A 27,135-nucleotide genomic window follows, 5' to 3' on the forward strand; every position below is an offset into this window, starting at 1 on the left:
ATGACCTCTGAGGCTGAAGAATAACGAAGATGGCTGCTAATGGGAGTTTAATTGTTTACAAGTATGCACACGTGAGATGTCATTGCTATATACTCTATGGGGGGGAATTGTTGTGATCAATTATTATTCTTTATTATTTTCTTTTTTTTGTCTTTTCTCTCTCTCTTTTCTTCTTCTTTTATTCTCCCTTTCTCCGTTTTCTTCCCTTATGTTCTCTTTTCTTTCCGTTTCTCTATTTTTTCTTTGCCAAATATTTCTCTATTTTTCAAATATCCAAATTTTAGCTACGCCATTCACTCACTCACGACTACTTCCTAGACTATCTCCATTAAGCCAATCTAATTAGGTATATCCCTTACCTTCGTTATAAAGACCTGACCTAACCTGACCTGACCTAACCTGACCTGACCTAACCTGACCTGACCTAACATTTACAATATCATTCATCTCTTCTTAGTCTCTCTTGTGAGTCCTGTTCATTCTTCTGTTGCTGGATCTCAATTATTATGTTTATTTGTCATTTTGTTATTGTCAATTTCGTTGTGGTTTTTCGTTAACGGGTTTTTGTGTTCGGTTCTCTGATTGGTTTTGTCAATGAGTGAAATCTTGGCCTATAAATCACAGTGTTATGATCTTGGTACTACAACAATAACAAGGAGGAAGAGGAGGAGGGTGAGGAGGAGAAGGAGGAAGAAGAGGAAGAGGAGGAGGAGGAAGAGTAGAAGGCGGGGAAGTACATGGCGATTGTAAGTCATGTTGAGTCTCCACTAACATGACGAAGCAGAAGGTACAGTCCTAAGACACACTTCTTCTTCTTCTTCTTCTTCTTCTTCTTCTTCTTCTTCTTCTTCTTCTTTGCAAACACAAACGCCTCCTCCTCCTCCTCCTCCTCCTCCTCCTCCTCCTCCAGCTCTCCCTCTGCACTCCCATCTTCCTCCCACTCCTCGCTACCCTCTCCCTTTCTCTTGCTCCTCTGCTCTCCTTCCTCCTCCTCCTCCTCCTCTGCTCTCCCTCCTCCCTCTTCCTTCTCTGCACTCCTTCCTCCCACCTCCTTTCTCCTGCCCCTTTGCAACCTCCGCGTCTCCTCCTGTTCTCCCCCCACCCCCCACTCCCCCCCCTTCCCACTCAGGCAGCTCGGGGGCGCCATGAACCGGTCCCTCGCCTCGCCACACCGGACACTGTTGCCTTCATTGAACTTTCTTTATTCTCAACACCTCCATCCTCCTCTTGCCCTATCCCCCCTCCTTCTTCTTTCCTTCTTTTCCTCCTCCTCCCCCCTCCCCCCTTTTCTTCTCTCCTATATATATACATTATGTGTGTGGGGAGTATTATTTCTGTGTGTGTGTGTGTGTGTGTGTGTGTGTGTGTGTGTGTGTGTGTGTGTGTGTTGGTATGTGTACATGTGTGTAAAGGAATTTTACATAAGATGTTCTGTTTTCCTAAATAGGTCACATGATCGTAGCTACGTGTGGATGATGGATAATGGCAGGTAAAAAGCGAGCAATTACCTGAGACTCACCTGTCCGCCCCGGGCCACGCCGCGCCTCACAAGCACCCAGTCAGCCACTCCCAGCATCCTCACGCACCTCCGGGAGAGATCTGCTCCCACCCCACTGAGATCTATTCCTGAGGGACATTGTTATTATTGTGGTGATGTGATCCTCTGGAATTTAAGTCAAGTTGTGGGTATAATGATGAAGAAAGAGTACGGTAAGACAGACGTGGGAAGGACAGGTGTGGGCAGGTGTGGGCAGGTGCTGGCTACACTCTGGGTTGCTGCAGGTGTTCACTGTTTTTCCTCATTCCTCTTGGTCGACCATTTCCGTCCCTTTAAACCCGTGATTTCGAATTTTCAGCAAATCTTTCGTCGAGTTTATTATTATTCTGGTCAATATGACGATTTCCAGTTCTCATTTTACATCAGATATAAGGATGTATATTTTTCTTAACACGTTAAAAAAATCATAATTAACACTAGATGAGATCTGTTCATTGTTGACGTAGCGACCAGACTGAGATAAACACCGACATAGATAACTACCATTTAGCTCGACCAATTAGTGTGATGGACAGACAGTTACCAGGCAGCACGGTTGACCAGGGACTGTCAGGCGGTTGAGTGTGGCACCTGCTCTACCTGCTCGGGTCGACTCGCCACCCAGGGCCACCCACCACCTGCCTACTGGCCGGGCTACAGGTTCCACCACAAGAGCAGGTGTACCAGCACTCTGAGCGGCCAGGCTGGGTTACCTGTCGGGCAAGGCTACACATTATAACGAAATTGTACTCGGAGGTTGTACGACTTAGTGGGCAAGACTAGGAGGCTGTACGACTTAGTGGCCAAGACTAAGAGGCTGTACGACTTAGTGGGCAAGACTAGGTGGTTGTATGACTTAGTGGGCAAGACTAGGAGGCTGTATGACTTAGTGGGCAAGACTAGGAGGCTGTATGACTTAGTGGGCAAGACTAGGAGGCTGTATGACTTAGTGGGCAAGACTAGGAGGCTGTATGACTTAGTGGGCAAGACTGGAGGCTGTGACTTAGTGGGCAAGACTGTGGTGGGCAAGACTAGGAGGTATGACTAGTGGGCAAGACTAGGAGGCTGTATGACTTAGTGGGCAAGACTAGGAGGCTGTACTGAAGTGGCCAAGACTGGGCTGTACGAAGGGCAGACTAGGAGGCTGTGTGTGACTTAGTGGGCAAGACTAGGAGGCTGTGTGTTGAATGGGCAAGACTAGGAGGCTGTGTGACTTAGGTGGGCAAGACTAGGAGGCTGTATGACTTAGTGGGCAAGACTAGGAGAGTATGACTTAGTGGGTGGGAGACTGGGTACTGGGACTGTAAGACAGGAGGCTGATGACAGCTAGACTACTTAGTGGGCTTAGTGGGTGGGCAAGACTAGAGGCTGTATGACTTAGTGACCAAGACTAGATGGCTAGGGCTGTACGACTTAGTGGGCAAGACTAGGAGGCTGTATGACTTGGTGGGTAAGACTAGGAGGCTGTGTGACTTAGTGGGCAAGACTAGGAGGCTGTAAGTGACTTAGTGGGCAAGACTAGGAGGCTGTATGACTTAGTGGGCAAGACTAGGAGGCTAAAGACTAGGAGGCTGTATGACTTAGTGGGCAAGACTAGGAGAAAGGACTGTAGGACTGAGACTTAGTGGGCAAGACTGGGCAGGAGGCTGTATGACTTAGTGGGCAAGACTAGGAGGTTGTATGAAAGACTAGGAGGCTGTGACAGTGACAGGCTGTATGACTTAGTGGGCAAGACTAGGAGGCTGTGTGACTTAGTGGGCAAGACTAGGAGGCTGTATGACTTAGTGGCAAGACTAGGAGGCTGTGTATGACTAGGAGGCTGTAGGTGGGCAAGACCTAGGAGGCTGTATGACTTAGTGGCCAAGACTAGGAGGCTGTACGACTTAGTGGGCAAGACTAGGAGGCTGTATGACTTAGTGGGCAAGACTAGGAGGCTGTATGACTTAGTGGCCAAGACTAGGAGGCTGTACGACTTAGTGGGCAAGACTAGGAGGCTGTATGACTTAGTGGGCAAGACTAGGAGGCTGTATGACTTAGTTGGCAAGAGTATAGACGTTATAAGGAGAGTATACTGTACTGTATGAGCAATACCTCTATTAAAGGGACTATTATGGAGAAACAAGTCCGTTATATCGAGGATCCGTTATATATGAAACCTCCATCTAATGAACTATATAGAGGTGAAAGTCCGTTATATCGAGGGTCCGTTAGATGTGAAACCTCCATCTAATGAACTATATGGAGATGAAAGTCCGTTATATCGAGGATCCGTTAGATGTGAAACCTCCATCTAATGAACTATATAGAGGTGAAAGTCCGTTATATCGAGGGTCCGTTAGATGTGAAACCTCCATCTAATGAACTATATGGAGATGAAAGTCCGTTATATCGAGGATCCGTTAGATGTGAAACCTCCATCTAATGAACTATATAGAGATGAAAGTCCGTTATATCGAGGATCCGTTAGATGTGAAACCTCCATCTAATGAACTATATAGAGATGAAAATCCGTTATATGGAGGTTTCACTGTAGATCAAGAGGAGAGTTGGTGGTGTGTGTGTGTCCAGAGCGGCAGACGGACACGGAGGGGAGGGGGGATAGAAGTTCAGGGGGTCAAGTAGCCACAGGTCTTAAAGATGAGATATAAACGTAACTGAGTCATTCCTAAAATAATATATAGTTTATGTGTATAATTCATCACACCTTATGGGTCAATGTATATCAATTAGTGAAGGAAATGAAAGATGATTAACTTGTGGGGAATATTTCTTTGCTGGGGTTTATAGTTGTGTGTGTGTGTGTGTGTGTGTGTGTGTGTGTGTGTGTGAGTGTGTGTGTGTGTGGGACGGCATTCAGCACAGGTCCACACACACACACAGGTGAAAGTAATGTACCGTACGTGTAATGGCCGCTCCCACCACAGCGGTTAAACTCTATTAATCTTCATTCTTCCTCACTTGTCGACGCCCATATGATCCCACCACCTTTTTATTCCTAACAGCAAGACTCCCTAGCAAGTATATGTTACGAGAATACGAAGTAAGATCTCAAAAGGCGCTGATGGAGTATTCGTAAGATGAAAGAATGAACTTTATTTTAGAAGATGAAGGGGGTGATTGCAGAGTCGTGGTTCACTTTCTTAAAACTGGCAGCTATAAGAATGATCCCTGTTAAAAACGAAATAATTGCTGAACGATGACGATGAGAAATACCTTTAAAAATGAGTTTGAAAACCTTATTGTCAAATGTGGCTTTAGAACGAGTCATTGCAGTGCCTTGGATCAGTTTCTTTAAGATGTCAGCTATAAGGATTGATCCCCAGACACTTGTATCTTCCCACTAATTGACCTCCGGAGGTGAAGAGGAGGAGGAGGAATACCTTGGATGAGAGAGTGGAAGGTTCGTTGTCAAGACTGATGTTCAAGCGAGCGACTGAAAAAAGAACCTTGACCACTATGTTACAGACAGCAGCTTGGGGTTGGCTCTATTATCTCAGGCTCTCTGGTTCACTCTCTTCAGTAGTCTAGAAGGAAGGTGGCGTTAAAGATGAAGAATATGTGGGAAAGGAGAGTAATCGCAGATAAAGATGAGATGGTGAGAAATAAGATGATAACCAAAACTGAGAGGAAGAAGAAATAAAAACACGTATATAGCAAAGAGGGAGAAAGATGCAACAAAAAATGAAAAAGGGTCATCTCTAGGGACACCAGTTCTCAGAATATACGGTGTGGGAGCAGAGGTGACGGACGGAGCGACACCCACTTAATGGTATACAGAGTGATGGTTCTCCACGTTTTTGTCTTACCAGTCATGTATTACGGAACGTCGTGTGCAGGAGGAGTTGGGTGACTCCCCAGGCACCACAGCGGCCCTCTCACGCACTAGCCTTCGGAAATATATTTAATATTTATTTATTTTTTGGCAGGAGTGTGTTTTGATTGTGTGTGTTCTCTCTCTCTCTCTCTCTCTCTCTCTCTCTCTCTCTCATCAGCCAAAGGTGTAGTGGAATAAGTAACTAGTCCAACTGGTCGATTTTTCTATCCTTCTCGCAGGCTTCCGTCCAATAATCGATGCTGATTAACACAACAGACGCAACTTTTGGCGAAATATTGATTGGGGGAACTTTCCACCCTCAAACGCTGCCATACGCTGACTCTCCGGAACAGAGTTACAATATTTCCTTTATGAAAGTATTTCCTTATTCCTTCAGCCTCGTATTTTATCGTTCATGATACACCAGTGAACTTTATAGTATTCTGGACGAAGGTTTGTGTACCCAAGTCCTCGTCTGCTTCTCTGATGTGATGCTATAGTGGACGGCGTGGGTATACTGTATCGTCACAGAGATCACATGAAGATTAGGCACCTCTGTTTATTTCACCTGTTGATTAAAAATATCCTAACGTTAACCTAACCAACTACCACCACTACAACTTCACCACATCTACCACCACCACCACATCTTGACCACCTCTACCACCACCACACAGCTTCCCCGGTTGCAGGGAACAAAGGAACGCAACCAAATCACTCTCCGGAGTTGCAGAGTAGACGGACGTGCCCGCCGGCCACGCTGCCCAGGGCTGGCTCTCAACCCAACCTGGTTCCTCTCAACGCCATTCTTCTGTGTTTCAGCTCATCAAAACATCGCCAGAGCTACTGTTAGCACCAATATATTCACAGCACTACCATGGCAACTCCCAGAACCATTATCTTCACAGCACTATCATGGCAACTCTCAGTGCCCTTTTCTGCGTCTCAGCTCTCCCTGGTGTATTTTTTTCAACACCAAAGTTTCTCTCAGAACCACCATTTGTTATCTCAGTAACTGTCGTGTGTTTGGTCTCAGCTCCATCAACATCATTAAAACTCTTTATCAGTCACCTCAGTACTATGTCGCTCCCGTCTCTCTCAGCACCATCACACCTGCTCTTATTTCTCTTAAGGCCATAATACCTGTTTTCATTTCTCTCTCAGCGCCATTGTACCTATTGCCATGCCTCTCAGCTTCATAGTACCCGTTGCCAGCTCTCAGCGTACAGAATACTTAATCCTCGTCTCTCTCAGGGCAATAATAGCCGCTTGGACCACGTGAGGATTAGGCACCCCAGCTTATTTCACCTGATCTTTAAATTATCTGACGCTACTTTGAGGAAGAGAATAAGTTAAGTTTGGTTAGAATAGTTTTTCTTTTTTTCATTCTCAGCAACATGATGAAGGCACTAGCTCTGTCTTAGTTCTTTACATACCAGTCTCTCAGCTCAGTCTCAGCCTGTGGAGGTGAGGCGGTCAGGGGTACTACTTTATTCCCAGGACCTAAAAGACGGACTCCTGAACCCGGCAGGTGAGGCGTGACCAGAAACACCGCCGTGTTTACTCTGACCAAGAGAGAAAAAAAAAGTTTGTAGAAGAATTGTAAGGCAGTTTAGCCGTTGTTCTCTCACCTCAAAAGAGTTATTATTAAACCATCTTCTTCTTCTTCTTCTTTTTCGTATTCATCAGGTTGATAATGGAGGAGTTCACTGATTATTGTACACGAGAGCTGCGGATGTTTTTATCTGAGTCTGTAATCGGGATGTGGGGCTATACCCGACCCGACCCCAAAGTCCCATGACTGTCTCTTAGCTTCTTTGTGACTCAAGTTTGACCTGAAGAACACAGCATTTTAAGAGTTTGTTATTATAGTAATGGCGGACGTTCATCTGTGTGTTAAGGATTAGTTGAGATGCGTTCAGAAGCTGAGGTTCGTAGTAACAGGGTTGGAGGAACAGTTTGAACGGAGGCGCCCCGGCAAGAGTTGCTCCATCAGCTGATTGCCAGACTGTCCCACGGCCATAGATACTTCCATACAGGAATAACTGGTTCTAACCTCCTCTAGAAACTTAATCTTTGGCGCTATTACATATATTAACACCCAGGAAGATCCATACAACAAGAAACACTCCGTGACACACTCGAAAAGCCTCTAGAATTAAAGAAGAATTGCAATTTGAATGTGTGCGCATTAGGGGTTGCGCAGTCTTCAATCAGCTGACTGGTTCAAGTCTCCTGGCGGGAAGGTTTAGAGGGGGGAGAGGGAGAAGGGGTTAAGGAGGGAGAGAACCATCAAGAGTACTGAGAGAAAGTACGTCGAACAGTCACAGATTTTGATTGAAAGCTGCAATAACTATATAAAATTATCCATCAGTAGTATCCAAGCCCTAGACTATTATGACAGACATGTGAAATAAGCTTTGCAAGATGTCTAGTGTTATTGTTGCATTGTTGCAGAGGGGCAGTGAATGGGGAGGGTGGAGGGAGGTGGATGGTTGTGGGGGGGAGATCATGCACCAGCAGTCAGGACGAGACGTTACACCGGTCAGAGAGGAACTGAAGGACCCGCGCCGCCCCAAGCTGCTCCACCAGCCTCGTCCTGCAACACGTGGCACCAGCTGGCAGACACGTGTAACACGTGGCACAAGCTGGTAATCATTTGTAACACTCGGCACCAGTTGGCAGACATGTGTAACACGTGGCACCAGCTGGCACACACTTGCAACATGTGGCACCAGCTGGCAGACACGTGTAATACGTGGCACCAGCTGGCAGACACTTGTAACACGTGGCACAAGCTGGCAGACATGTGTAACACGTGGCACCAGCTGGCAGACATGTGTAACACGTGGCACCAGCTGGCAGACACTTGTAACACGTGGCACCAGCTGGGCAGACACTTGTAACACGTGGCACCAGCTGGCAGACACTCGCAACACGTGGCACCAGCTGGCAGACACATGTAACATGTGGCACAAGTTGGCAGATACGTGTAACACGTGGCATAAGCTGGCAGACATTGTAACACGTGGCACCAGCTGGCAGACTTGCAACACGTGCCACCAGCTGGTAGACACTTTCAACACGTGGCACCAGCTGGCAGACACGTTTAACACGTAGCACCAGCTGGCAGACACTTGCAACACGTGGCACCAGCTGACAGACCCTTGCAACACGTAGCACCAGCTGGCAGACACGTGTAACACGTGGCACCAGCTGGCAGACACGTTTAACACGTAACACCAGCTGGCAGACACTTGCAACACGTGGCACCAGCTGACAGGCACGTTTAACACGTGGCACCAGCTGGCAGACACTTGCAACACGTGGCACCAGCTGACAGGCACGTTTAACACGTGGCACCAGCTGGCAGACACTTGCAACACGTGGCACCAGCTGGCAGGCACATTTAACACGTGGCACCAGCTGGCAGACACTTGCAACACGTGGCACCACAGCTGTGGCACCAGCTGACAGTTGCACCACACGCAACACGTGGCACCAGCTGGCAGACACTTGCAACACGTGGCACCAGCTGGCAGACACTTGCAACACGTGGCACCAGCTGGCAGACAGTTTAGTATCTCTTTATTTTATACTGTGTTTATCTATTTTTCATTAATCTGACTTTTGCATAATATTTCTTAATGGTTCTTATATTTATTTTAATGTCAGATATAGGAGACAGTCAGGGTGTGTGTGGTGTGTACGTGACAATTATTTGATATTCATGTATGTGTGTATACCAATTATGTGTGTGTATTTATGAAACAACTTATGCTTGCATACGTATATGATTATTACAAACGAGAACCACAGAACAGCACCTGCGTGTCACTGATTTATGTTTTGTCTGTGGGAATATCTGTATGTCTTCTTGTACAGTTGTTCGTGTTCTTGCATATTTCTGTGTATATAACTGTAGCGTATTTGTACAGTATGTGTCCCGTCATGAACAAGGAGAAATGTCTGGTCAGCTCAAGTAAGCCTGACAATTCAACTCTCTGACCTGACCTCTCCACCTACTATATTTGCCTGGCCTGGAGTCATCCTGCTGCCCTGACAAGTTATCACACAAAAGTAAGGAAACCTTCCTCATATCACTAAATAATAATATCCACTTTGAGAATCTACTTAGCGAAATTCGTTCATTATTATTTATGGGACCTTTTTCTGTATATGAGTAAAATATTATAGGTGTTGTATTGCCGTCTATAGCTTCACCTCTTTAGCCATTTCCTTACATTTACGTCACATTTTCATTAAATCTAAATTGTTTTTGCTGCACTTGAATTTGTTACAGCAATTTTTTTTGCTTAACTTCTTTGCGGTCACGTAGAGTTTTCAAACAAATAGCAGAACATAAGAATGGAGGAAACTGCAGCGGGCCTATTGACCCATACTGGGCAGTCCCGTTTATACCCAACCCCTATTGCTCATATAAGCATCCAACCTATGTTTGAAGCTATCCAACATATTCTAGTTAATGATGATATTTGGTAACTTGTTCCATTCATGCACTACTCTGTTTCCAAACCAGTGTTTACCTATTTCACGCCGAAATCTAAATTTGTCTAATTTAAAACCATTGTTACGAGTTCGCTCCTGGTTGGATAGCCACTGCAGTCTCCTCCACCTCCGTGCCCATATGTTCCCTTAGCAGTTTAAAGACTTCGAAGGCGATAGTAAGATTTGGACACACAGGTCTGACACCTTCGTTGAAATCAATATGCGTGATGAAAAAGTCCTCGAGGAACCTCGTAAAGGAGAGCGCATGTCGGATCACCAGAAGATTAGGCACCCCAGCTTATGTCATCTAATTAAACACCTTAATGTTACCTGGGGAAGTTAGGTTAGGGTGATTAATCAGCAGGTGATTTAAATTGGGGCTCCCAAACTTCAGGTGATCCAGAATCTCTTAAATTTAATAAAAGGGAATAAATAACAGCTAACGAAGGGAAAGTCTTAGTTCGCTCTAAGAAATTCTAACGGGAGACAGCTGCAGAAGGCAGCCAACAGCACCACTGTAACCAGCCCCTCGACTCACCTCCCACACGCACACCCTGTAACAAGGAACTTCTTATTACTAGCGAGGAAAAATCTCTCTTTAGTGAAACATAATCCCGTTGATGTAGTGGCCAGAGACAGCAAACTTCTGTGTGGAGAGGAGCTGGTGGGGTTGGACGTCGAAATGCCCTCAGTCCTAGCACATCCCAACCTAACCTACCCATTAAGAGTCCAACTCTTTGGGATTAGGATTGATTCATTCGGATTAAATTGGGTTCCAGTCCTATGGTGTTGATTTCGGTCACATTGAAACCTATCAGGGTGAGGACAGTTGGAGGGGGGGGGGGGCATAACAGTAGACTCCAAGCTTAATGATTAGGTGAGATTAGAATGAAGCCTGCCAGGGCTGAGGCACAATTGAATAGCCACCACTATTTGCAAAGGAGTTGTGTGTGTGAGGAGGAATTAGTGTCTGGGGTGGCATAAGAGGGAGGTGGAGTGTGGGCGCCTGTCATACATGATACCAATGATGTCAGAACCTAAGTTGGTCTCTGTTGTTGCGTGCCCCGGCGAGTTTGGCTGAGGGTGTGTGTGGGTGTTTATTATGGGTGTTGGTGGTGTAGTTTGGGTGTTGCTAGTGCAGTGTAGAATGGGTGTTGGGGTTGCTATAGTAATTATTCAATGTTTGTATTTTGTTTTGTCATGAAGAAACTAATTCAATGTTCTGTCAAATATTTAACATTTTGCAGTTGTCCTTCTCAAATATATACAACTCATCGGCATATATCCTGTCTTATATATTATTAAACAAATACACAAAAGAGGCAGAAAGTATGAACCTTATAAGCATTCCATGACGTCACGTCGCGCAGCCATGATACTAGAAGGTAAACAAACTCTTGGCGGGAAAGAGGTACCAGTGAAGGTTTTTTTTTTTTTAATTAATAAATAGATTAAAAGTGTTCATATAGTAACGAAGACATGATCACATTCCTATAATATTATCTAATAAGTCCGCTACAGTTTCCTCCATTCTTATGTTCTTAAGAATGGGAAGTATTTAAGTAGATGTCCTCGTGTTGGGTCACATATATGGCAGGGTGTATGTACTGTATCCTGTTGCGGGGGGGTGGGGGGTCTCGGTGCACCTCACGTGGATCAACCCCTCCTGAAGTTGGCGGCAATGACCTTCAGGAGTGGTGATCATGCACACCGTCCCTGTTCATTTTTAGTCCTTTGGTTATAGTTTATTGTGTTTGGTGATCATTTGTTTTGATAATTTATTTCATATTATTTTATTGGTTAATGTTGTGGTACACCTGTTAGCAGCCAAGATGGTGGCTTAACCCTATGAGGACGATGGTATAACCCTTTGAGGACGATGGTATAACCCTTTGAGGACGATGGTATAACCCTTTGAGGACGATGGTATAACCCTTTGAGGACGATGGTATAACCCTATGAGGACGATGGTATAACCCTTTGAGGACGATGGTATAACCCTTTGAGGACGATGGTATAACCCTTTCAAGGCATTGGGTTAACCCTTTGAGGTTGATAGTTTAGCCCTTTGAGAAAAATAGCTTGATCCTTTGAAAATAGTGGTTCTACCCTTTAAGAACGGTGCCGAAACCCCTTTCAGGACTATGGGATAACTCTTTCGTCCTAACAGAGAGAGATATGCACAGCTAAGGTAGGCTACACAGCTAAGGTAGGCTACACAGCTAAGGTAGGCTACACAGCTAAGGTAGGCTACACAACTAGGGCAGGACACGTGAGCAATAGGGTTGTGGGGTGCGGGAGGGCGGGGAACACTTTACGCGGGTATCTGCTACAGGAGGCGCAGCTGTGTTCGGATCCTTGCAGCTGAACTTAGTAAGTTAGTTCTTTATAAATTGTAGTGTGATATTGTCCAGAGTCAATTCACACAGTGATTCGTTGTATCAGTTAATAATCATAATAATAATAATAATAATAATAATAATAATAATAATAATAATAATAATAATAATAATAATAATAATAATAATAATAATAAAGCTCCTTGTCTCAACTCTATGGATGATCTGTAAGTCGATGTAATTACTATGACCCGGATATTATAAGCCCAGGTGACTGTATATAATCCGTAGAAGGTGTTATATATTCTAGGTGTTATATGACTCTCTTTACAGCCATATATCCCTGGTCTTAAACTCAATAAGATAAGGATAACATTCTAGTTCTTATCTGTTGGCTACTGTCGTACCCTGATAGTTGATAGTCAGAAGTGGTCGTCTTTATTATTGAGTGCGTCACGCTGAAAAAATCAGTTTACACCCATAAGATATGAAAGTCCGTTATACAGTATGTGGAACCTCCATCTAACGGATTACATGGAGAGAGTAGTCCGTTATATGGAAATTTCACTATTGGCTTATGATCCGGCAAAATAAGACTTACTTTATGAACGACACTTGGCCCTCCTTCGTTGTTTGCAAAATTGAGTTCAAATTAATTCCGGGTGGAAACAGGGACGCAGGTGTTGGGTGTCTGCCCCCTGCACCAACCTTCAGTATTCTGGACGTCTCCTGTGCTGGCCCGGGGCGCCCCTAGACCAGTCAGCTCCACCTGATGTTAACCCCACACACTTGTATACTCTTTCTATATAACTATATGAGATTCGGTATAAAAATTTATGTATTAAAACAATGTAAAGTTTGGGGCAGGTTGGAGGACCCTGATATAAGGTAGCTGACAAATACACGAGAATCCTTTAAGGTCAGGCGTCAGCTTTAACACCTTCATCTGATATTCTACACTTGTCTCCTGCAGGTGTACGGACTGAATCTATAAGGTCCATTAACCGAGGACAACAGGAATTCTCGTAAATAAACATTTATTTTTATTTTTCTCCCACCAGGCTGGAGAACCCATCACGTCTGCTGAGAGTGTTGGACACGTGACGTTGGATTCACGGGTTGCCAGGCTCAACCTTCGCGCGCTTTTTCAATGCAGATAGTCAGCAGACCCGAGGAATGTGTAGGGTGAGGCCATGAGCGCCCACAGCAACACTCTCCAGCCCTTCCTTGACAAGTAGGTATTATTTCTACAGGGACCTGGTGGGAACAGGTCCCTAGTGGGTGTATTTTGGATATAAATCTTTCTTTAGCATCATCAACGTTTTACAGTCATTTCCCACACCTGCGTGAGTTAGTTGATCACGTGATAGCAGCTCCCCATGTTGTCTCTTGCAGCATCTCATGTCATTAACTCTAATGTCATTTCTTACAACCTCTCCATAAGTTATTCTTGGCCTACCCACGGCTCTCCTCGCCTCCACATTTAGGCTCATGCACCTCTTGACTCAGTTGGTCTCATCCATTTTTCTTCACATGTCCAAACCATCTCACCTGCCTCTATAATAATAACCCATGCTTCACTGTCATACACTATCACACTTCTCACACCGGCAGCATACATTCTTCCTTTCACTCGGAGGGAAGGTCTTCTTGCTATCAGTAAAAGCAGCAGCTCCCTAAGATATCTCCAGCCAATCCTGACTCGTGTAACTGAGCTATAGCTTCATTACCCTCATCAGCAGTGATCATAATAGGATCACTGCTGATATTATCACCCAGGTAACAGAACTCATCAACACAGTCCAGAGACTTATCTCAAATGTTGAGTTTCTTCAGCCTCGCTGTGGTCACATGATTACCTATAACATAATATATTCTATACTTCCCATGTCGGTTCACCCAAATTTGATGATGGTTAATACTTCTGAAAGAGTACAGGCATAAGAGATTGATTTTGAAGAAGAATTAATGAGGGTGTAATGAGCTGCGCCGACCCCATGAGGTGGGAGAAACAGTTATTGTGTATCTGAAAATGTGGACCAAAGTTGTAGTAATAGAAGAGAGAGAGAGAGAGAGAGAGAGAGAGAGAGAGAGTTATATATCCCTCTACATAATAGTAATATAGTTGACCTTTACGCACCACTGTGTTTAATAACGTCTCAACAGTCACTTGTAATTTAATTACAAGAACATTCTCCAGTGCTCATTAATTCGGCCCTAAGCCCCTTAAAAGGTCATTATAGAAGCACGACTACAACACAAAAAACCCTAAATCGTAACTAAGAATATCAGTCACAAAAAATATATGATTTTTTTATCAGGTCATCCATCCCCCATCCCCCCCCCCTCGACCAGCTGACCACCCTAAACATCCAGACACTGATTGGTTTGTTTTATAGTCGTGTGTGAATGCTTTATGAGACAAGATTCGAATACCACTGTGCTTGTTTCAGAGTCTGTGAGCTACGAGACGTCAGATTGTAAGTTTGTAGGAGATTCGCCCCGATTAGGTCATAATAGGACTTTGGGCCCATTAGGACTAGGGCCCCATCTTACAGTCACCAAAAGGGAAACAGCAGACTTATGTATGCCTGTCAATCTTACTACCAATGTCAATTTTTTTATATTTAAGCTTGGCAGGGTTCTACAACGGTACATCAGTTGATTATCTAACTTACTATGTTATTATTATTATTTGTACGTGGCATTTAAACAGATACGCCACACGAGACTACCCCTACCCTGCCCTGTCCTGCCCTGCCCACACTTATGGTACCCCTTACCCCCTACCCTCTTCAGTCCACACATCCCTGGGTCACGTGTTCATGGCGAGGTCATCCACCCACCCACACACTCATATACACCGGCTACGTCCTTGGTATTCGCGCGCTTTTCTCAGCTGGCGGGAGATGTGGCCGTGTCCGTATCACTGCTGAAGCTGGGGTATTTATCTTTACGGATGTACGATAACATGGTCGACTTAGACGCTCAAGTTAACCACTAGACAAGTGGCTGTGTGTTATCTTATCAAATTCTCATCATAATCATGCCTGTGACAAAAGTATAAAATTCTCCTGCGATTCCAAGCCTTTTTTTATTTTGATATTTTCCAAGACATTGTTAAGGTGGGGTTGTATAATTGATGGATTTAGCCGCCGTATATATGAATCACATTAAGTCTCGCTATACACACCACTTAATGAATCAAACATAACCCAACCTAACCTAAGGGAGACAAAGATATCCTGACCTCATTTAACTTAATATAAAGGAAAACATTCTAATAGTAAGTGCTCCGTGTACCTCGAGTTCCTCTCCCGTGATCACACCAGCCAGAGACATGGATCCAAATACCTCTGGACAACTACGTTATGTTACAAAGTTTCTGCTTGAGGAATCCATAACGCTTCGTGAATATATAACTAACCAAACAATGAATTCATAAGGTGATTCTATAAACAAAAATCTACGTGGTCCCATTGCGGTTGATAACGGTCTCTCTGTCTAACGGTCTCTAACCTAACTTAGCTGTCTCTCTGTCTAGACTAAACTAAACTAAATTAAACTAAACCAAACTAAACTAACCTGCTGAACAGTCTTGGAGAGAAAAAAAAGTAGGAAGAAGAGGAGGAGACCCGAGGGACTTGATAACGGGTCAGGCCAGAAGAGGTTACAAGTAAGTTTCACTCGGACCCTTCCTTATACCATTAACCGGACACTTCAGGTCATCTAAGGTCAATGTGGAGCTGTGTGTTGGGGATATTCAGCCCCTAAAAGCAAGCATGAACTTAGCATGCTTCCCTGATGGGCTCTGTGAACGCTTCTGCGCTTCACCTTGCACAGAATGTAAGGGGGTACCCAATAAACTTGCCCGCTCGAGGGCAATCTTTGGATTTTTGTGGGGCTTCGGGTCATTTAAGGTCAGAAGTGGGGCTATCTTGGGCTTCAGGTCATTTAAGGTCAGTAAGTACTCGGTGGTAGGTAGTTCAGGTCATCTTAAGGTCAATGGAGGGCCTCTGTGGTGGGGATTCGGGTGGTTTGTCTAAGCTGGAGTAGTGAAATGCGGTCAACACAAGGTCATTCATCAGTATATATCAACACCATCAACACCCCCTAATGAGATGCAATTTAAAAACAGTTTAATGGAAAAAAATATATGTATATAAAACAACATAAATTAACATATTATTATATGCATCAAATGAATACAATATAAATCGATACAATAACGGACAAAATAATACTACTAGAGGCAACGTAAATTATTAGAGTCCAATATTATGAACCAAGAAAATACATTATGGACCAAGAGAATACAATATAAATCAATAGAGTGCATTAAACATCTACTGTATAGAATTCATCATACATCAATATAATACAATACACATCAATAGAATGACATAAACAGAATATGATATAAATCCATACAATACAATATATAAATCAAAAGAATGGAATACCTTATACAACACGATACGACGACACATTGTCCCGCCGCCTGGTGGTCGAAGTGTCAACAACAGCCAGAAACAAGAGTGTGTACAGTATTGTTAGGGTCGTTAAGCGGTGACACGTGAGGTGGATTTATCCTGTGTGTGATTAAGAAAATGTGAAACAGGAGTTCTGGTACTGAGACGCTGATATTTTACGAGTGTGTGTGTGTGTGTGCGTTAGTCCGTAGTATCGTTTCTCTTGCTTTAGTGTTTTATCAAATTCGTCAATCACCTTTAAGTATTGTTAAAATTGACTTGATTTCTGAAACCTGTTATTTGGCGTAGATACTAAAGACTTGGTAAACGAAGAAAATAAATCTTGATGTGAAACCAGAATACTATTGTGATCAACAGACCTTCCCGCCAATAGTGAAAAAAAAATCCCTGCTTAACGAGACACTTGTTATATCTTGTGAGGTAACAGCCTGAACTAAAGTGACGTGTGTTCTTCTCTGGTGGCAGCGGGGAGTAATCAGTGGTCTCAATTTTAATAAATCCCAATATAACCTAGCCATTCCGATTAGGGCTTTTTTATTTTGGGTCACAGTTGTTACGAGTTCCAAATATTTACGGTTGAATTAGGTTAGGTTGGGGAATATTAAGACTGAGTCCCGCTTGATGCAGCGACCGAGAGGCCACTGCTAGAGGTTGTTGCTAAGGTCGAGAAAACTGCCACTCACGAACCTGCAGTACATAATGTTGACTCAATGATGCCACTCGAGAGGGTGAGGTAGCACCACCTATTGCCGGCTCCGCCCACCTGAAAGAACCACAGGATTAAACCCGGTAAGACAGATTACCAAAATAGTTGTTGTACTTCAGGTAGAGATAAGATAAGAACGTTATCATATTTTCATTAACAGTCGTCCGTGTGTCTATATGAGCATTTTGCGGTTCAGGGATATAAAAATTATGATTAGTTATGGAATTATTTATGGTTAGTAATAATAATAATATAATTAACTAGACACCGCTTCAGCAATATTACACTGAGTATAGTACCTGCGACTTTACACTTTAACCCTCAAGAACATAGCGAAAAAGTAGGTGTTGTTATGGTGAATATATTGAACCAATGCCATCCGTGTTTCTTATATTTCTATCATGTTAGGTTCAGGGCGTGTTGTTAGGAATGAGACAAAGATAGATACATACACCACTAGTCACTTTGCACATTCATAAAAACATAAGAACATAAAAATGGAGGAAACTGCAGCGGGCCTATTGGGCAGTTCCATTACACCCAATCCCTATTGTTCATATATCCATCCAACCTATGTTTGAAGCTATCCAGCGTATTTGAGTTTATGATGATGTTTGGTAACTTGTTTCACTCGTCCACTACTCTATTTCCAAACCAATGTTTACCTATTTTGCGCCCAATTCTAAATTTGTCTAATTTAAAGCCATTATTACGAGTTCGCTTGTGGTTGGATAGTTTGAGTACCTTTGTAATGTCCCCTTTGTTTAGCCCTGACTTCCATTTATACACCTGTATCATATCGTCACTCACTCTACGTCTTTCGAAGGAGTGCAAATTAAGATGCTTTAACCTGTCCCTGTACTCAAAGATCCTAATGCCCGGGATTAGTTTTGTCATTCTCCTCTGAATTCTTTTTAGGGATTCTATATCCATTCTGTAATACGGTGACCAGAATTTAACTGCATAATCCAAGTGAGGTCTCACAAGTGCAAGATATAGTTTTAGGATGACCTCGCTATTCTTGTAACTAACACTCCTTTGTATGAACCCAAGTACTCTACTAGCCTTGTTTCGAGCAAAATACACATTATTTACTTGGCTTAAGATTCCTACTTATCATTACTCCTAAATCTTTCTCGCAGTCGGATTTCTCTATAACATCAATGTTCATCTGGTATCCGGTTACTCAACCAAAGAAACTCATTTATTCCTTACCAATGACCTGTTGTGACCAGGTCTAGGGTTATGTGAAGCCAACCGAGGTCACTTTCGTTTCAAAGGGCCAGTAGGGGCCAAAAGGCTCGCTGCAGTTCCTCCATTCTTATATTCTTATGTTTACTTCTAATTCACCTTGTTTTGTATCTAGCAGCTGGGGGAGGAGGTGAATGTCGGAGAACAGGCTGTAGGATTATAGGAGTGGCTAGATATCGGAGAACAGCCTGTATTAGTAGCTGGGTGTCGGAGAACAGCCTGTAGGAGTATAGGAGTGGCTAGATATCGGAGAACAACCTGTATTAGTAGCTGGGTGTCGGAGAACAGCCTGTAGGAGTATAGGAGTGGCTAGATATCGGAGAACAGCCTGTATTAGTAGCTGGGTGTCGGAGAACAGCCTGTAGGAGTATAGGAGTGGCTAGATTTCGGAGAACAGCTTGTATTAGTAGGTGGATGTCGGAGAACAGCCTGTAGGAGTATAGGAGTGGCTAAATATCGGAGAACAGCCAGTAGGAGTATAGGAGTTGCTAAATATAGGAGAACAGCCTGTAGGAGTAGCTGGAGAAGGAGGTGGATGTTGGGGAACAGCCTGTAGGAGCAGCGGATGGTGAGGGAGATAGTGTGGTGGTCGGCGGCCACAGCACCGATAGTCTACCGGGGTTATCTGGGGCCCTACCTCCTCCAGATGTCCGGACCCACATCCATCTGTGAGTCTTCCCTCACTCCACTGTCCTCTTCATTCCTTTCCCTCCATGCTGACCTCTCGTATAATTCGTTCAATAATTATATTTTTGACAAGTGAACTGGATCTGTGAATGACATAGTTACCAACCGTTATACTTGATTAGATATTGAACTCTTTAACGCAACCCAACCTCGATCTTACTCCATTCTAGAAACGTTACTAAGTGGCTATCTCTCCTAACTCAGTGTTCCTCTTTGTTCAAGTGATTAAACTGATTTTTGTCTAACTTTATCAGCTGAAGGCACCTTAGTTTAATATCACCTGCTTAACGCTCACTTGTTTAATGTCACCTGATTAACGCTCACTTGTTTAATGTCACCTGTTACGTACAACCTCGTCAAACATTACCCTGATCGTTAATAGACTTTGATTAAAAATAAATTTTACTCTATTAAAAAAGTATGGAAGCCCAGTCACTACCCTTGTCACATAATCCTTTCTCATTAAGATTAGACTAGAGGAGATTACACAGACCCAGTCTTGAATAAAATAGTCCCGAGTCTGTAAATCATCTCACTATTATTTTCCATCTAATAATCTGGATAAATATATAGTGCGCGTCAAAATTGATGATGATACCAGTGATGACTTAATGTGTCCTAGAATTGATTGTCACAATAATGTAAATCCTTTATTAACAACTCAAAGTAAATGATTATATTGTTCTCCATTGTTGTATTTGGAACATCATCCAAACTATTCCTTCATGATTTTGAATTTCCGTCATTTTCTTTGTACAGTCGTGAACAGAAGTCATGTCACCCCTTCTGCTGCTCCACGAACCCTGAGATTCAGACTCATGAATCCGAAGCATTTATGGGCAGAATAATGCGCCAGTGTCTACTGCTTCGGGTTCATGAGTCTGAATCTCTTGGTTCGCGGAACAGTACAAGGGGCGACAGGACTTATGTTCACGACTGTACCGCTACTTTTGGCGTCCATTATAATTTAAGGAACATGTTATCGAATGTTATTTTGTGTTGACCATTTTCCCCCTATCATAATGTAATCCTTCTCAAGACCAATTGGTGTAGTTATATTACTGTACAGCCCTGTTGTCTCATGAACCCAGAGGACTCGTTAACTTCCTGCACTTCATGTTTAAAACAATTCATTCATAGGACATACCAACACAAACCCTGACAGGCACATCAACAGCAGGTGTTCGTACATATAATAAAAGGCAGTAAAAAATTTAAATTTCCATGTATTGTTGAAAACGGTACAAGGTTGTGATTCCACAAGAAATTAAATGGTTTTGTACCTTAACACAAGGACTAGAAAGGGATGCATATAAAAATTTGTAAAAATATGCCAATTCCCCATAAATCATTATACTGAACACTGAAAGAGTGAATAATTGTACAAAACATTAGATCAAAAGAATATCTTTAGGGAATCCCAATTATCAATAAAAGGAAAAAGTATAAAAATGGTACAAATTCATTTTAACCCATGATATGTATGGAATGGCCGGTGTTCTGAGATCGACGAACAGATACTAAGCGGGCTAACTACACCTTGGTAACACACTAACATAACTCAGATTTACTTTACTTATGAATAATGACTTACTATTCATAATGTTTGACACCGTGTAACCCGTCACCAAAAAAGTTATCACCCACTCATATCAAGAGAGCAAAGTTATTACAGATGACATATATATATACAGGCTTAAAAAAATAGAAACCTGCATCTTGTTTTTCAATCATACTCAAGATCCAAGTTGAAAAGAAGAATTCTACGAAGATTCCGTTATATGAATTTATGGGAAAGATTTGTACAGTTTTGAAATAGAAAAAATACTTGAAACTTTTAAAATTCTTCTTTTCAGTCCGATGCACACAAGCCAAAAGATAGGCAATATTGCATTTGGATCATGCTTATTATCACAGTACTGTATTATGGTCACCAGTTCTTGGAAAGATATATTGATAAAACTGGTATACATACATCTTACAATTAATGGGATGTTCTCTTTTTATTGTGCAAACCCTTAATGGGATTTTGTACCCCTCACCGACCAAAGCAGGGTAAAGACTGGCCAAAACATCTGAGGAATGGTGATAAAAATGTAAACGATCACACAACTGATCAGATCAAACATAAATTACTGTATGTGAAAAAAAAAAGACAGTGGAAGAACAAAAAATCAACAAAATTTGTCCAGACGAGGTACACACCAGCGGATCCCTCAACACCTTGACCTTATTTACAAGTTGATAAATTATCCTTTGGCATTCATAGGCAAATACCTTGCCGGTGCAAACCAGGCCTAGACAAAAATGAAAAAAAAAATCCTGTACACAACAAAAAATACTTATATTGCACACACACTTTAGGAAATAGTGAATTTGTATAATACAAAACCTATACATCAGGCAGTCATCATAACCCGAGCCTTTTGAGTCCCGGACGAGGTAGTGTGGTGCGGCTCTTGGACTGCTTGTTCTCTGCTGCCCACGACTTAGACTTGCCTCTGAAGTGTTTCAGATCCTCAGCATGGTTTGAGTCCAGCATTTTCACATAGTCTTTGGGTGTGCACAATTCAGGGTATTTTTCAAAGAATGCCTTATAGCCTCCCTCCAGAAGGTACATCTCAGGGAAGTGGAGGGCAGGATAGTGTTCCTTATTTGCTGTGCGATCCATCTCTCGCAGCAGCCTCTGAGCTTTAGGTCCACGTTCAGCAGAAAATTCACAGTGAAAAATCAAAATTTGCCTGGGTGCTTCTTCATTTACTATAACAGGAGCTCCCTTCTGTGCATTCAAATTTTCCTCAACCATTTTTGGATGATGCCACATCTCTGCACCAGTGATGTGCCCACCCTCAAACTCGTATGGATATCTGCAATCTATAATTCTGCAGGAAGCAACTTTACTGTTGAACTTTCCTCTGACAACTTCAGCCAAAGTTTCAACACTGATGGCTTTAAGGTCTGGATGTTTACCACCTTCAACAACAGGAAGTAGCACAGGCTTAGAGAAGTCCCCTATAAGATCCCCATCATGGCCAGCTGTAAAATAAAATATAAAAAATCATAATGATACCAAAGAATTGGAGGAAAAACTCCTAAAACAAGAAACATTAATTAATACATATCCATTGGGAGTATGTAAAATAAAATAAATGTATGGGTATAAATATAATTAGGAGGATACCAATATTTTCAGATAACAGTACAAGTTAGCTTATGAAAACAAGCAAATCGAGTACCAGTACTTACAGGATTTATTTAATGCCTTCATAATAGAAACATGACTTTCAGAAAGGCAGCGCTGAAGCTTTGGCTTGACAGCTTGAGAAGTGCTCGGTTCTGGTGCAGATACTTGTCTGTGTGTGAGAGGAGTACGAATTTTTTCACCGGTTGTGGTGGAGGCGTTGGAGGTAAGGGGAGACAACTGATCACAGGATTCATCTGGTTTTCTTCGCTTGCAATCTGAGAAGTTGGAGAGATCTGTTGGAGGCTGTGGCCGCTTGAATGAGACAGTACTGGGCCGGCTGTTCTCCAATGAGGGAGGTTTGAAGATACTCTCTACCTGGAAAACAAAAATGTAAAGCATTAAAAGCTAGAAAATAAATACAGTAGTGTACTGAATATTAAAAACACATTTTAGTTTAATCTCTAGCCAAGGCTGATATAGTGAACATTCTGCACAAAAAGCACCATTTAGCTTGAGAATAAATAAATAAATATATAAATATATATATATATATATATATACTGTGTATGAAAATAACTTACTCTGGAGGATGTAGGTGTGGTGTCTACCATTGAAAGACACCGTCTGATGGATGGGCGACCATCTAAAATAGACCGGGATGATGTGTTGGCACTTGGGGGCTGGATAGGTGCTAATAAAAGGTTAGAGAAACCTAAAGGCTGCTGTTCTTCTTGTGTGGTCATCTCATTCATAAGATCCATAAGCATAGTATCTTCTTCATCACCTTTAGATAGTGATGAGAACTTTCTGAAGGGTCTACGGCCCTCTGCTCCACTGGATGAGGATGCTGGTGTAGAGGTGACAGCCGAAAATATTGTGGGAACTGGAGTAATTGATGAGACAACAGTGGAGACAGACTTCACCGGAGAGATCATACGAGGTTTGGGTGGCGACAGGTCCAGGTTAAGCTTCCGTGGTGCACAGCTTACTGGCACACTGAAACTAAACAAAATTCTGGTGTGGATAAATAAAATAATTCCTATGGTATTGCAAAATATGGATAGGTACAGTGACTACTTTCTCTAAATCAATTGATAAAAACTGGCGATATGTGAGCTTATCCAGCTAGTGTGTGGTGTTAATTTTTATTATTGTTTCAACATGTTAAAATGAGACTTTAGAAGGGAAGTGATAGAGAAATAGAATAGTGGTGCACCATACTAGGAGCCACACCTCTAAACTGAGATTCTTCATTATTTATCCAAAACAATTTCACAACAGGCATAAATGATCACTGATAGGTAGAAGCACCACCAAGAAACTCGCCAACCTTAAATATATCACACGAAACTCACCAATCCCCCTCCATCTTCTTTCCACTCTCAGAGTATCCACTGTCATGCGAGTTTGAGTCAAAATCATCTGGTGGGGACGGCTTGGGTGGAGAAGTAAACACTCTCTTAGAGGGAGATACCAACTGCAAATTCTGTCCAAGAAAGAATAAAACCAGAGTCAGTAACAATTGAAAAAAAAATCTGGTTTTGCATGAATACCGCCAAAATGAGCTTGATTTATAAATATACATATGAAAATAATTACACTAAACAAACCTTTTTAAGAGGACTGAAGCTTAGGTTTCTATTGACAGTATTTTGTACATCTTGGAGTGGGCTGGCACGGGAGCGGGGAAGAATAACAGCACTGCGGGAAGGGGAGTAGTATGGGGAGGGAAAGTTCTCCTTATCACGGGAGGTGAGTCGATGTGACGGGGAGACAGGAGGTTCCTCACAGCTAGACGTAGAGTCAGGGCTATGGCTGTCTTGTAACAAACCTGTGAAAGGAACACAAAAATACAATAACTAAAAATACATAAAAGGTCATTTTGGGTTTCCACTTGGGTACCTTCATACAACGTGAAACACTCATTTAATTGCCCCCAGTTTCTTAACACACTGAATGCAGAACTATGCTGTCCTTCCCTCAAAATGGGCTCATTATGTCTTTTAATATATTCCAAGTAAATTAATCTTCATGCAGATATTCTTAATCATAAACAGTCTACCAAGCTTAAATTTTGACCCTAACGACATAACACACAGAGCCACTTAACATTTATAATGGACCTCTTAATAAGATATACAGTATAATATATAAAACTCGTATAGCTAACTAAACTGAATAAAACCTTACCCTATATACCTTTAAGTATAATAAAACATAATTGCTACAAAAAATATTAGGATACTATACCTGTTAGCACAGCAAACACTCAGCCGGCAAAACAAGTGACCTCCTCCTACAACTAATTTTTGTTTTGTAGTCAACAATAAACCCCTTGGCATTTGTCCCTTGAAACAAGATGAACTTCCAACACTATAAACGAAATAACATTGCCTTATAAAGTTGACAGCCATTTTCAGTATGCGATCTTATCTCCAAATTTTAATAGTATACATGCCTAAATCCCACATGTTATTTGTTAACCGTATACAACAAATATACAGTGTACAGCAACTTACTTGAGCAAAGTAAAGATGAGGCATCATGACAGGACTGTGGCGTGTCTGATAGGGTGGAGGACAAGGAGAGTTTTCTCTTAGGAGTCTGGGCGAGGGAGGCACCATGGAGAGTGAGGGCCAAATTGGACATAGGAGACAGGTCGCTAGACATCTGTGGACACTCCGACTGGCCTCCCCTCAGCACACTCCTGTATAACACATCACGGCTACTCATGATTTCTTCCTCTTCAATTTGCTGAAAAGGAGAGCGTCGTGTTAACAGGCAGGTGTTACAGTATTAATATAAAGCCCTGGGGCGTCTTGGTATCACACAAGAAAAAACTAGTAACTAAAACGTATATTAACACTTGAATTTCAGTAACGTATTGTATCCACATGTAAATACAAGTGATCGGGAAAGTGCTGGAACTACCAGAACAAGATATGTTTATTTGTACAATATTAAAAAATGATACAACTATAAAATTAAAACAAAACGGATGATATTCGCACAAATTAAAACTGCAGGAATAAGATATTGTACCGAGCAAAAACTACGATCCAATACATCACGAGCTCTCCGCGCATAATATAAGAGGCAGGCACAAGTCTTCTTACTTACGCTTAAAACTTGCGTTTAAAAAATACAACACAAAAAACTTATTGGTGTAAACATATTGCAACGTTCTTTTTAATTTTCAATTTTAAAAGTAAAGTTGGTAACAGGTTCATTACAACACTGACTGTACATTAATAATGTAATGTTCGAGAGTTTAACATAAACAAGATATATTTAAATAGAGGTTGGATAAACTTAAAACACTCGATATTTCAGGGATATATAAACTTTTGCTGCTATATAATGTATTAAAATACAGCACTGGGCTTCCACTTCATATCACTTTAGATAAATTATGTTCCCGGCAGACCTCATACAAGAACACTTAAGATTTTCTGCAGTTCAAGACCACAACTTGAGGTAAACATACCAAGATATTATTTACCTTTTCTTAAAAATTTCTAATTGAGGCTTCACTTGATTTCCTTTTTTCAAGCACTGGCACTTTAATGTAACTTGGTTCAACACTTTCACTATCTCTCCATGATGGTAAATCCTTTTTAGATGTTGTCGGGAGGAGGATGAAGATGGAACTAACTAAGCGCACATCCTCCCGACAAGCTTGTTAACAGTCGACTCCACAGACAGACGCCAGTTCACATCTGCCGCGCTCCCCACACTCCAGCGTTTTGGGTGCGAGATAAACAACCAATATATTCCATTTGCAGCGTAAAATGGTTACTCAATAGCTTTCAAAGTTGATAAATTAACATAAAAATAAATTTTAAATTATGTATACAATATATTTTAAAAGTTACGTTGTGTTTTATGGTGAAAACTTTAGAAACCATTTTACACCGAGCATGGAGGTTGGTGTCGTCTGCCAACTTCAGTGCGTTATAGCATATGAGCCCGGAGTTTTTATGTTTCCAAATAAACGCTTTTTAAACTGGTTACAAAATAAGTACTAATTGAAAAACTTACAACAATTCCTAAGTCAAATTTGTTTTCGCCAACAATGATTGACTTTAAACGCAGTATATCTTCCAGAGGGCAGCAGAAGGTCTCACTAGTACACAAATATACCTTGGAGTGCATCTAAGCGAGCGCGGTCCCGATGTAAATATAGGGAGGCAGAGGAGCCTCACTGCGACTTGCCCTCAGCTGATTGGACAGCTCCAGCTGGGATGACTGTGGAGAGGGTGGGGGAAGGGGTGGATTAAGGGGCGTTGGCATGCTAATCCAATATGTTATGTTTTCCAAAATGTAAGTTAGGTAACGTCATCGAAGACTCAGCATCATGCATTACCTTATTTACAAACTACAATTTGCCTCATTCTTTAGGATAAGGGTCCATGCAATAAAATAAATTATATATTGTTTTATGAATTAAATAACTCATCTTAAAGTCAGGGAGGTGACTGATTAACCCAGAACCTGACATACCCTACCCACCTCACCCTCTTTACTGACAGGTCACTTCATCGTCCGACCTGGCATAATGTGGTTGTCTTTATAAAATTTAGCAATATTATTTTATATTCTTGGTACTTATTAA

The 27,135-nt window shown here is 42.2% G+C and overlaps 1 protein-coding gene across 2 annotated transcripts; it reads right to left on the reverse strand.

Moving 5' to 3' along the window:
• Positions 1-20,545: 20,545 nt before the first annotated feature.
• LOC121864653 (M-phase inducer phosphatase-like) lies at positions 20,546-26,226 on the reverse strand. Of its 2 annotated transcripts, none has more exons than XM_042363777.1 (7): positions 26,023-26,226; positions 25,040-25,274; positions 24,131-24,351; positions 23,876-24,006; positions 23,102-23,522; positions 22,583-22,895; positions 20,546-22,372 (listed from the first exon to the last, which is right to left on the reverse strand). In XM_042363777.1, the coding sequence occupies exons 2-7, from the start codon at positions 25,251-25,253 to the stop codon at positions 21,747-21,749; spliced, it is 1,926 nt and encodes a 641-aa protein (XP_042219711.1). In that variant the 5' UTR covers positions 25,254-25,274; positions 26,023-26,226; the 3' UTR covers positions 20,546-21,746. The 2 variants fall into 2 exon arrangements, with proteins under 2 accessions (XP_042219711.1, XP_042219712.1); XM_042363778.1 differs by having other exon boundaries at positions 26,008-26,226.
• Positions 26,227-27,135: the final 909 nt, after the last annotated feature.

Source organism: Homarus americanus, unplaced genomic scaffold (assembly GCF_018991925.1).
Source record: "Homarus americanus isolate GMGI-L3 unplaced genomic scaffold, GMGI_Hamer_2.0 scaffold57965, whole genome shotgun sequence".
NCBI classification, from domain to species: domain Eukaryota; kingdom Metazoa; phylum Arthropoda; class Malacostraca; order Decapoda; family Nephropidae; genus Homarus; species Homarus americanus.